The 12,199-nt window shown below is 45.4% G+C and overlaps 2 protein-coding genes across 2 annotated transcripts; one reads left to right on the top strand and one right to left on the bottom strand.

The window, feature by feature from the left end:
- The first annotated feature begins 1,303 nt into the window (after positions 1–1,303).
- Positions 1,304–1,591, top strand: LOC100662943 (late cornified envelope protein 3C-like). The gene has a single exon (XM_003409446.2). It carries the CDS (start codon positions 1,304–1,306, stop codon positions 1,589–1,591), a length of 288 nt encoding a protein of 95 aa, XP_003409494.1.
- Positions 1,592–6,372: 4,781 nt separating this feature from the next.
- On the bottom strand, positions 6,373–6,692 carry LOC100662661 (late cornified envelope protein 3C-like). Its single transcript, XM_064283169.1, has one exon. The coding sequence runs from the start codon at positions 6,690–6,692 to the stop codon at positions 6,405–6,407; it is 288 nt and encodes a 95-aa protein (XP_064139239.1). The 3' UTR covers positions 6,373–6,404.
- Between the last annotated feature and the right edge of the window lie 5,507 nt (positions 6,693–12,199).

Genomic DNA, 12,199 nt, shown 5'->3' on the forward strand with positions numbered 1-12,199 from the left:
GCCTCTAGAACTGTAAATCCCTTCTTCACTCTAACTTGTCTCTTGATCCTCATGCTGCCACGTGGGAACCATGAGGTCTTCTTAGAAGCCTCTCTGTCCTGGCCAGGGACTGACTCCAAACATCCTTCACTTATCCTGCACATCGATTCTGACAGACCAAGGACCTTGTTTACCCGTCACCCTCAGAAAACATCTGGACACTCCATCATAGTCTGGGGACCTGCAGTGCAATGGGGCCTGACCCCCAGAGCCTGGGGTCTTAGGGTTGAGTTCTTTGCAAACATTTCTGTGATAGCACTTATCTCAACAGATCAATCACATTTGTTTATCTGAGTGATTGTTCAGCTAGGCTGTGAGCTTCTCGGGAAGAAAGGTACCGTATCCATCTCTGTATTACTGCCGTTGAATAAAGTGCAAGGGACAGAGCCTGTGTGAAGACATGGAAGCCAAATGAATGAATAAAGAGGCAGGGGAAGGTCTCCAGCAGACCCGAATGGGAAGTCACAAGGATATTCTGGTTCCACCTTATTAGAGCTTTAGGTATGTGCCCAGGAGAACACTTGAGACAGGTAGCTGGAGTGTGTGACACTGTCATCCTCCCCCCAGTTGTGAAAGCAGCAGCATACCTGGGCTTTGCATCACAAACTACCAGCACGGCATAAAAGGGCTCCTGCCCTGGACTCCTCATCCACAGCCTTCAGGAACAGCCTTCTTCTGCCTCCTCTGCACCCGGTGAGTGTCTGGAAGGGGCCAGAACCTCAGCTGGGAGCATTTGGGGAAGATAAGCCCAGATCTGAAATGGAAGTATCAGGAGAAGGCCCATAGGGTGCAGCAATAAGGCAGGCGATAGTGAGGAAGGAGCTTCCTGGCACGTGTTAGGCGCAGTGGTTAAGGGGTCGGCTGCTAAACAAAAGGTCGGCAGTTTGAATCCACCAGCCGCTCCTTGGAAACCGTATGGGACAGTTCTACTCTGTCCTTTAAAGTCTCTATGAGTTGGAATCGACTCCACGGCAAGGGGTTTCCTGGGAGTTGCAAAAGCCACAGGAGCTCAGGGTTCTTCCCATTTTGTTCTGAGCACGTCGTCAGGGATGCACAGGAATCCATCTGACATCCTTGAGGAGCTTCATCCAGATGCACGTGTCCTTTCCACGTGCCCACTTCTCTCCCATAGACCCTGGTTGAGAAAGCAGCTCGATCCTGGGAAGCGAGTGTTTGACAAAACCCACAAGGGAGGAGACACTGGCCTAAAGCTTCTGTTTTCATTTGTCTCTTTTACTTTTTCCAAGGTGAAACTCCCGCCGAGATGTCTTGCCAGCAGAACCAGCAGCAGTACCAGGCCCCTCCCAAGTGCCCCTCACCCAAGTGCCCCCCGAAGAGCCCCGCACAGTGCTTGCCCAAAGTCTCCTCCGGCTGTGCCCTGACCTCCGGGGACTGCCATGGCCCCAGCTCTGAGACTGGCTGCTGCCTGAGGCACCACCGGCGCCGCAGGTCCCACCGATGCCGGCGCCGGAGCTCCAGCTGCAGTGATGATGGCAGTGGTCAGCAGTCCGGGGGCTCCCACTGTGGCCACAGCTCTGGGGGCTGCTGCTGACCTGGTCTCTTGAAAGTGATTTTAGAGAAAACAAGGATCCAGAATGCCAAGGAAACCTCTGCAGCAAGACACCCTTATCTCCTTTTGGGACTTAGCAGCTGAATCCTCCTTGGGGGAAGGCTGAACTCTCCCCAGAAGACTCCTTCCATGTATTTTCCAGGAGCCCATGGGCTTCTCCTCCTCTGTACCTGATGGTGTTTGTTACCACCTGTGTCTGATTAGTAGAAAAATAAAACCTCTTCTCAATACCACCTGACTCTCACTGTCATTTTACTTTGTCCCACCCAAGCCAGTCCAGCAAGTCTCCCCTCCTTTAGCTCCTGAGGGTCCAGCAGGCCCAGTACCAGGGGTGAATCCTGGCTTGGGATTGGAACATTGATAGGTCAAGTTTTCCTCCACTCATAGGGACTGTGGGAGCTTTGAGTGTGGGCGGGTAGGAGGAAAGGAGACAAGACACTCTAGCAAAAGCCCTGACTTAGGTAATATGGTGGGAGGGAATATGAAAAATTCAGTCAGAATATGAAAAGCTTCTATATCATCAAACTTGGGCTGCAGGAAGGGACAGGGTGGTGCAGAGAATCTTCAGATAGAGAGTTAAGAGACCAGGGAGAATGGAGAGAAAGGTATGGAGGTGGAGAGAAAGGTCTAAGGGGGGAAGAGCTGGTCAACCTACAAATTGTGGACTTTAGAGAGAGGTGAGCTGGAAAGTTGGCAAATTCTGAAGAAATTGGAATTGAAGGTTTTCCTTGAGAGAACGTGTGAGGGGGTGTTCAGCAGATGAGAGGCTCTGAGCTATGAGAAAACTGATAAGCAAAAGGACGTAAGAAATGTCTTGGGAGGTTACACATTGGATACCTGCACATTTCTTTCAAGAGATCTGAAATGGAATGGAACTCATTTTCATTCTCTTTGGGCAGTTGAATGTTACTTCTTGAACTCAACGATAATAAAGAAATGCTCTACAGCTACAACAGTGTCTTAGTTGGGGAGTTCCTACCCTCCATTTGTAACCAATGGGCAATATTGACCTATTCTAGAAAGAAAGGTGATCATTTGTGGTGTTAACCAAGAGTGCTATGTCACTTGGAAAATGGTATTTTTGGAATAATGGTGCAGAGGAGCAGGGGTCTGTCAGACCCAAGTCTTGATGATTCTTGAAATACCCTCAATGAAAGATTAAAAGACATAACAGCTGTGGCTAGAGTCAGAGTTGAAATTTTCGAGAGAAATCAGAGTTTGGGCATGGAAATTCTAGGCAGAGGACAAAACCTGCATGATACTTTGGGAATTCAACCGAATGAAATGTTTTCATTTATTTACTTATTAAGACCTTGGGAAGTGGCAAGGTAAACTATAAATTAGTTTCATTCCAGTCCTCATGGACACATAATTTCTTAAGAAACTGGAATAAAAAGTGTCAAAATGAACCCTGATGAGGGTTCCTTTTAATCATTTTAACTGGGCCAGACACCATAAGACAACATCTAGGCTTATGTGCTGTACTTAGAAGCCATTTTGCCGGTCAATGAGCTCACCCACCGCCCTCAAGTAATACTAGGGACAACATCATAACACCTCACCCTTGTTATAGAACAGGGAATTGATAGCCAAAGGAGGTGACTTAAGTCCCATGGACTTCCCACACACTGATATAATAACAGGTATCATGTCAGCTCATAATGATTTGATTACTTGTCAGTCTTCCCCGCTACATTGTAAACTTCTTGAGGATGGGAACCATATCTTACACATTTTTGAATCCCCTGCATTTAACACATGCCTGAAACGAAGGGTACACTCAATTCATGCTGTTTGAATGAAAAAATGAACGAAAACTTATGAACAACTGGGATTCAAAAGTTACGATGCTCAGGGCCGGAAATGTGGGCAATTCAGGGACTTTCTGGCTCTTTTTATCAGAATAATCTCTGGGCATCTACTGAGGGAATACTGAAGGCTTGGGGCTGGAGAGTTTGAAGAGTTGTTACTATGGTTATAACCTGTCACCAACACCACTCTCCACAGCCCAACTGCTTCTAAAACTGCTTCTACCTGACTATAAATCAAAATAAGAAGAGAGAAATTTTTGGGGGTTGGTCAGCAATCCCCTTGAGCCAGGTCATCCCTGCTCAAGGCCCTTTCTGTTTCCTTGTTGCCCTTGTTGTTGTTGTTTGTTTCTGTGGAGTTGATTCCAACTCATGGCGACCTCATGTGTACAGAGTAGAATAGTTCCATAGGGTTTTCAAAGCTGTGACCTTTCAGAAGCAAATTGCCAGGCTTGTCTTCTGAAGCATCTCTGGGTGGGTTCAGACTGCCAACATTTTGGCTAGTAGTCTAGTACTTAACCATTTGCACCACCCAGGGACTCCTTTGTTGCCCATGGGTTACCTAAATGGTGGGCTCAGGGCCATAGGGGCAGAGTCTGTGAAAAGATAGTGGGAGGCAAGAGGGCAGGATATGCACACACACATATGTGTGTGTGTGTATATATATATATATACACACACATATATACATATATATAGAAAACATTGAAGGATCTGAACTGGTCCGTGAAGCTAATTCTCTTTGCTTTCCAGTGCTCTATGTTTTCCCACAAATCATGCCCCTGTCTCTTGCCTTGTGAAATTATAAAGGTTCTCCACTCGAGCATCATCTGACTATGGGTGGTTGCATTTTCCTCATTCCATTCTCCCTTCCCATTGCAGGCAGCCTGGGGGTTTTCTTTTCTTTACTTCCCAGAAAACAGCCCTTCATGAGATACAGAAGCCTGGACAAGACCAGAGGAGAGACAGGAAATAGGTGTTCTTCCACTTGAAGGGCATCTCTGGAAACTCAGTTGGGTGAGAGGTCCAGAATTGTCAGGGAAAGGCTTCGTGTGTTTTGACACTGGTGTCATCAGAGCTCTTCAGTCACTGAGCATTTTTGCTGCCCTAGGAGTGATATAGCCCCCTTCTGCCAACCCTTCAATGTCCTCTCAGGTGTTACAATATTTGCAAAGCTTCTGTAAATGTCTCTGTCTCAGCACCTCCACATTTCTCCTCAGAATTATTGCCCTGTCTGGAGGATCCAAAAGACATATTTTTACAGAGTGTGAACTTCTTTTTCCTGTCATCGGTGACCTACGTGATGGCTGGCCCCTTAGCTAAGAGTATGAGATGAGGCAGTACCAAATTTCAATGCATAAATCATAATAGCTCAAAACCCTCCTCCCACCCAAATCATCTACTGAGTACCTCCCCGAATTTTCTGGGAGTATCCAAGAGACATGTGATTACAACCAGACTATCAGTTGTCATCACCAAACAGTATCTACTCAGTGGACACTGAGTAACTTATATCCTCCATGTCTACCTCCCTCAGAGCAGCTGAAAGAAGCCCTTTGGGAGAAGCCCCGTATCTGTTTTGGACTGTGACTCCCAAGGCTCCCAGAATGGCACTGGTTCCATGTAGAGGGGGGAGAACTGCTTTCTCCTCACACTGTGCCATCCTTGGGGCCCAAACCTGTTCTGATTATGCCCAGTCTCTTGTGAAAGGTTCTGTCAGCTCCAGGCTCTCACCTATAATCTCACTAAGTCTCACTAAGCAGCTCTACTGGCTTCAGGACTTTATTGCTCCAATCATGAGGGTCGAGGACACAACAGGTGGCAAGAAGAGCATAAGAATACCTTTTCCCTTTAGTGTCCCTCTCTTCCCCCAGCCTTCTCTGTAACAAGGAAACCTGTTCCAAGCACAGAAATTCCAAGACAACTGGCTGGTGTGGAACAAATCTCAGTATCATGCTTCGTTCAGAAAAAATACAAATCTACCGCAGAGGCCTGTATGAATAATGTCATTCTTTGCTGGAGGATTTTATGAAGGGGCAGCACAGAGTTTGCATGGCAGCATGTTTTCTCTAGCTATCCATAGCCCCCAAATGCCATATTCATGCCACTTCCCTTGTCCCCAAATCTGTCACCCTGAGCTGTCCCCCATTTTCTCCTCTCCTGAGCAAGGCTTCTCATCTGTTATACTCTCCCATTGACCCATGCTCACCACCCTGTGTCTTCCTTCTGGCAGCCCACACTCTCGTGAACCCCTCAGTTAGAGGACTATCCCAACCTGTTCTCTCCCCCTGTATCTCATTTTCAAATTCTTCACCTTTTATGCTCTACAACTTCTCTCTCTCGGTTCTTCATGGCATGATTGACTTAATATTCTCCTCCTCCATCCTCTTTGGTCTTGGTCTTCTTTGCCCATTTTCTGATTCTCTGATGCTCTGCCACTCTCACCCCTGTCATTCAGTTGGGGAGCTCAGAACTACTTTTCATGGTCTTAGAGCAAACCCATGAACAGAGACTGGGGATTTCAGCGTCAGATCATACCTTGCTTCATTTCACACAGGAAAACTCAGGACTTTCACTAATTCATCCCCATAGATACTACTCCCTAACTACCCCCACTCCGATGTGCAAACCCCTGAGAGGCCTCTTGTGAGTTGAGTGGATTATGACCTGTAACTTTCTGTTTCTGAGATAGGATTCTGGCCCCGAGGTTGGGCAGTGCTGCCCTGTGCTGCCTTGCATAAGTCAAAGAAATGGATGTGTTAGGCAAAGGTTGCAGTGAGAAAGAAAAGCTTCTTTTATTTTTTTACAGGGACATAAAGAAGGAGAGGCAGAAGCATTGGGCTCCTCCTGGAAGCATTCAGACCTGTCCAGGAGGAAAGACAGGGGGCAGGAACAAGGAATGGGAAGGGTACATTAGGCCTGACTGGTTCTGGGCACTTGAAAATTTTCTTTTTTTCAAATTTTTTTGCTTTAATCTCATGCCCAGGTCAACAGCAGCCCCCAGAGCTGTGGCCGCAGTGGGAGCCCCCGGACTGCTGACCACTGCCATCGTCACTGCAGTTGGAGCTCCGGCGCCGGCATCTGTGGGACCTGTGGTGCCTGTGGTGGCTCAGGCAGCAGCCGGCCTCAGAGCTGGGGCCATGGCAGCCCCCGGAGGTCAGGGCACAGCCGGAGGAGACTTTGGGCAAGCACTGTGCGGGGCTCTTCGGGGGGCACTTGGGTGAGGGGCACTTGGGAGGGGCCTGGTACTGCTGTTGGTTCTGCTGGCAAGACATCTCAGCGAGAAGGCAATGGTCCTGGACAAAACAAAATATGTGTCAATGCAGAGGCTTCGGACCAGTGTATCCTCATTTCACTGTCTTACTTATAGATCCCATTGCCCTAGACCAGTTGCCCCTTCAGCCAAGATCTGGGGAAGGGAAATGGAAACTGATTTGGGGTTATATGGGCCTGATGAGTGGTCCTTCCTCTCTCTCTTCTGCTGGGAAAGAAGACTGACAGGCTTGTATGTGAGCCTCCAGGAATACCTCACATCTGTCACACAGGCCCAACGCGAATAGCGCCCCTATCATTAATCAGTGCATAAAACACACAATGGTCAACATGACTTTCCAGGGCCTCTTGCCTCTCTAAATTCCTGTGAGGAGAGTAAAGATCACCGAAGGTGTGAGGAAGGAATGAGGACATCTCTGGGAACATGCCCATGAAGAGAAAGGCCAGGATGCTGCAGTCAGCTGCATCACAGAAACCTGACATGGCTCATGGACCCCTTCCTCACAGTCCTGCCCTTTGCCCCCTCCTCCTTTGCTGCCCACCATGGGCCTTTTTTTACCACCTCCCTCCTGTCTTCCTGCCCCCTCTCCTGAAGCATGGACAAGTCTGCTCAGGTCCTCATCTCTGCTGGAAACTCACCTGGATTCTGTGGAAGCAGGAGAAGGCTCTTGGTGAGGCGATTGTGGACTGAGAAACCCAGGACCAGAGCCCTTTTATCCTGAGCTGTGTTTTGTGATACACAGCTGAAGTATGTGTCCCCTTTCCCAACCCAGGTAGTGGATGACAGCACCACACACTCCCAGGATCAGGCTTCCAGCATTTTCCTAGGCCAGTATTTTGATGAATGACAAAAGGGAAGCAGGAAACCTTGATGACTGTCCAATTACCCAGGCTCAGGACTACCAGACTGTCATCCCACTTTTATTTACTCATTCAGCTCACATGCCCTGAACTCAGGCTACATCATTTTTGGACACTGGTAATATGGAGACGAATAGAACACGTTTCTGCCCTTGAGTGCCTCGCAGCCTCTCAGACAGACAGATGGGCAAGGAACCAGAAAGTATGATCCTATGTGAGGCCACTGACTTGGGTAACAATCCCTCACTGCTTTGAAGATCCTTCACTGGGGACCATGTAATCGGCTCCTGTTTTAGGGGTGTTGTCTGACCTGAAGTCACTGGACCATGGAAGTGAGATGTACATGTCAAGGAATGAAAGAATAGAGCTGGAACCATGTTTGGAGAGGCAGAGCCTTAAGTGAACCTCATGGCACCTGGAATGCAGCATGCAGTTGCTGGGTGGGAGAATGGTGGAGCCAAGTTAGGTCTTGATGGAGGAGCAGACATAAAAATGTGATTTCCATCTGTGGGAGTAACAGACATCACGACTAAGGGAAAACAAAGGGCATCTGTTTGTGGCTGTCTGTGGAATATATGTGGCTGACTAATATTACATATTATAGCAATAATAAATGATGATTTAGTGTAATTTGTTGATAATCATGAGGTTTTGTTTATTGAATAACCTTGATGATGCCTGAGGTTTACACATGGCAAATTCATGTAAACAGAATATTTTTTTTCTTTTGGATTTAATTGTAACATTAGCAATAAATTCATCATTGAATTAATCTCTAATAATATAATAAAATATAACCTCCAAACAATAATTACTGCCATGTTTTCTAAAAAACAAAACAAAACAAACTTTTTTTACTATATGTTCCAAAGAAAATAATCACAAGTAAGATGGTATTATTTCTAATAATTGTGAATTTAAATTATATTGTAATTTTAAATTAAACATTATTTTAATCAGAATACACAAAAGCCTGCATGATCAAATACTTGTTCATTGGCCCAAAATGCATTGCAAGAAGGTATCATTTCTCCTTCTTCACCTCTGCCTGTTTCTGTACTTTAAACAATTGTTATACCTTGAGTTCTTTCAAGAAATATGTAGAATTAGGAAGGAGGGAATGGGAATTCTGGTTGGAGAGCAGGTGAAAGTCTGAGACAAGCATGCATGTTCTCAGTAACATGCTCCTGTTTGCAGAATGAGGTCCCCAAGGATGCTATATGTTCTGATTTAGCCTCAAAGCTAGGCTGGGAGTGACATTGCACGTATATTATCAACAGCCCCCTCCCCCCATGGAGCTGCTGTAGTAAAAAGAGACAATTACAAAGGATAAACACGGACCCTTATGAAACACCAGACTGGGTGGTGTGGCTGAGGAAAGAAGAAAGCAGAAGAAAATGCAGCTCTATTCAAACTGGCTGTGATGGTTAATTTTACATGTTGACTAGGCTATGGTGCCCAGTTGTTTGGTCAAACGTCTAGATGTTGCTCTGAAGGTCTTTTGTAGATGTGATTAACATTTACAATAAATTGACTTTAAGTAAAGGAGATTACCTTTGATGATGTGGATGGGCCTCATCCAATCAGTCGAAGGTCTTAAGACCAAAAACTAAGGTTTCCCAGAGATGAAGAAATTCTGCTTCAGGACTGTAACATAGAAATCCTGCCTCAGTTTCCAGTTGGCCACCAGCCCCCAGAACCGTGTGGGTCAGTTCCTTAAAATGAATCCCTTTATGTGTGTGCATGTGTGTGTGTGTGTATTTACTGGTTTTGTTTCTCTGGAGAACTCTGACTGATACACCAACTTTGCTGGTGGAGAGAATGGCAGGCGGAGGGGTCAGCCTGAGAACAGTGGTGCTATCAGAGAACTCTGGGCCTCCTGCCAATTCAACTCTGGCCTCTTGTGTGTGTCCCTGGAAGAAGCCCCTGTCTTACTCTCATAAGCCTGGGATTTGGCCTGAGTTATCACCTGCATTCCCTTCTGGAGTTCTTTCTCATTCATTCATTCCTATATTTCTTTTTAGAAAAAAAAAAAATATTGTTGGGCATCAGCTATAGGTTAGACACTCAACGTCAAGGATCCAGCAGTGAAGACAATTTTTTGTCCTCAGAGAGCTTAGGAGCTAGCAAATGGGACAAGCATCAAAACACCAGAGTGGTAAGAATTACCACGAGGAAAATTCAGCTATTTTAGGGGGTTCCTAAAATAGTCTGGTTAGGTACTTTCTTTCATCCTCTGTGGTTTTCAGGAACAAGCACAGAAGCTATTTTCAGTCAAAAATTACACAGTCCTGGTCAAGAATGAGGCCTAACACAAATTGCAAAATTGAGCAAGAGCCAAAGGATCAAAACATTCAGAAACACTCGGTGGAGTTGTTCTTGCGAAATGCAAATAGACTTCTGTGTGACTTCCCCAGATTCTATCCTTGACTGTATGTGTTGATGTTTTTAGGCTGATTGTCTCCCATCCTTTTGTTCTGAAGAAGGTGAGTCATAGTTCTTACCTTACAGCCCATCCTTTCTATCATCAGAGTCAGGGATTGACAAGCAGGACCGACATCCTGTGCTGACAAAAGAGTGAATCACCAACTTGTCACTTGTCCCAAGGAATGAGGGCAATTCCACATGGAGTTGTTGTTGTTAGTTGCTGTCAAGTCGTTTCCGGCTCATAGCTACCCTATGCACAACAGAAAAATACACTGCCCAGTCGTGTGCCATTCTCACAATCATTGTTATGTTTGAGCCTGTTATTGCAGCCACTGTGTCAATCCATCTTGTCCACGGTCTTCCTCTTTTTTGCTGAAACTCAGACTTACCAATCATGATATCCTTCCCCAGGGACTGGTCCCTCCTAATAACATGTTCAAAGCATATGAGATGAAGTCTCAGTATCCTCGCTTCCAAGGAGCACTCTGGTTGTACTTCTTCCAAGACAGACTTGTTCATTCTTCTGGCAGCCCACGGTATATTCAATATTCTTTGCCAACACCATAATTCGAAAGCATTAATTCTTCTTCAGCCTTCCTTATTCATTATCCCGCTTTTGCATGCATATGAGGGGATTGAAAATACCACTACTGGGGCCAGGCGCACCTTAGTCCTCAAAGTAACATCCTTGCTTTTCAACCCTTTAAAGAGGTGTTTTGCAGCAGATTTGCCCAATGCAATGCGTTGTTTGAATTCTTGACTGCTGCTTCCATGGGTGTTGATTGTGGATCCAAGTAAAATGAAATCCTTGACAGCTTCAATCTTCTCTCCATTCATTTTGATGTTGGTCATTGGTCCAGTTGTGAGGATTTTTGTTTTCTTTATGTTGCGGTGTAATTCATACTGAAGACTGTATTCTTTGATCTTCATCAGTAAGTGCTTAATGTCCTCTTTATTTTCAGCAAGCAAGGTTGTGTCATCTGCATATCAAAGGTTTTTAATAAGTCTTCCACCAATTCCGATGCCGAGTTCTTCTTCATATAGTCCAGATACTCGTTGTATTTGCTCAGCATACAGATTAAATAAGTACAGTGAGAGGATACAACCCTGATGCACAACTTTCCATATTTTGAACCATTCGGTATCTTCTTGTTTTGTTTGAACAACTGCCTCTTGGTTTAAGTACAGATTCTTCATCAGCACAATTAAGTCTTCTGGAATTTCCATTCTTCAAAAAGGCATCTATAATTTGTTATGATCCACATAGTCAAATGCCTTTGCATAGACAGAATACCCGAGGATGGATCCATAGTAGTCCTGCTACTCTGGGGTCCTAGTGAGGACTGGATTCAGTTTAGCTGATTGGACTTTTGGAATAGTTCATCATCTGTTTATGCTGGCTGGCCTAACAGGAACTGGCAATGCAGCATCACAGGCTTAATCCTGAGAAGTGCACTTTGACCAAGCTGTTTCAGTAATAACCTAACCAACCAACAAACAACCACACGTACAAACACAATTGAAATACTTCTTCCTTAACAAATCATAGTCTCTTCCCAATCCAAGTCTTTCCCACCACCACAACCATCTGTATCCTATGAAATGCAGCTAAGTCATTTATAGGGAGAATGGGATAAGGAACCTGAAAATTCTGCCTCAGCTTCCAATTTGATTATGTTTTTCCCTGGGTTCTTTAATTACCCCCTTTGTTTATATAAGGAGCCCTGGTGGCACAGTGGAGCCCTGGTGGTGCAATGGTTAAGAGGTTGTCTGCTAATCAAAAGGTTGGCAGTTTGAATCCAGCAGCTGCTCCTTGGAAACCCTAGGCGACAGTTCTACTGTTTTCTATAGGGTCACTATGAGTTGGAACTGACCCAAAGGCAATAGGTTTGGTTTGGTTTTGGTGGTGCAGTGATTAAGCAGTACAGCTGCTAACAAAAGGTTCACAGTTGACATAGACTGCAACGGGTTTGTTTTCAGCCTTGTTATATAAAGCACTGGCCTATTTCTGCAGAAAATTTTTCTGATCAAATCCAGCTCTAATAAGATTTTAAAGACACATGTATTGTTTTATAAGACTTTGACTATATTCCCCAAACTGTGGACAATAGGAGCCAAAATGCTTCTCCTTCTAAAGAGAAAAGATATAGACATAGTCCGGTAGGATTCACTGTGCAGTAGCAGAACTGATCCTATCACCATCATTGCCCTAACCCCTACA

This window comes from Loxodonta africana, chromosome 3 (assembly GCF_030014295.1).
Source record: "Loxodonta africana isolate mLoxAfr1 chromosome 3, mLoxAfr1.hap2, whole genome shotgun sequence".
NCBI classification, from domain to species: domain Eukaryota; kingdom Metazoa; phylum Chordata; class Mammalia; order Proboscidea; family Elephantidae; genus Loxodonta; species Loxodonta africana.

Bases quoted from the DNA above. Each gene is read 5' to 3' on its own strand.
- LOC100662661 (XM_064283169.1), bottom strand. From the start codon at position 6,692: ATGTCTTGCCAGCAGAACCAACAGCAGTACCAGGCCCCTCCCAAGTGC.
- LOC100662943 (XM_003409446.2), top strand. From the start codon at position 1,304: ATGTCTTGCCAGCAGAACCAGCAGCAGTACCAGGCCCCTCCCAAGTGC.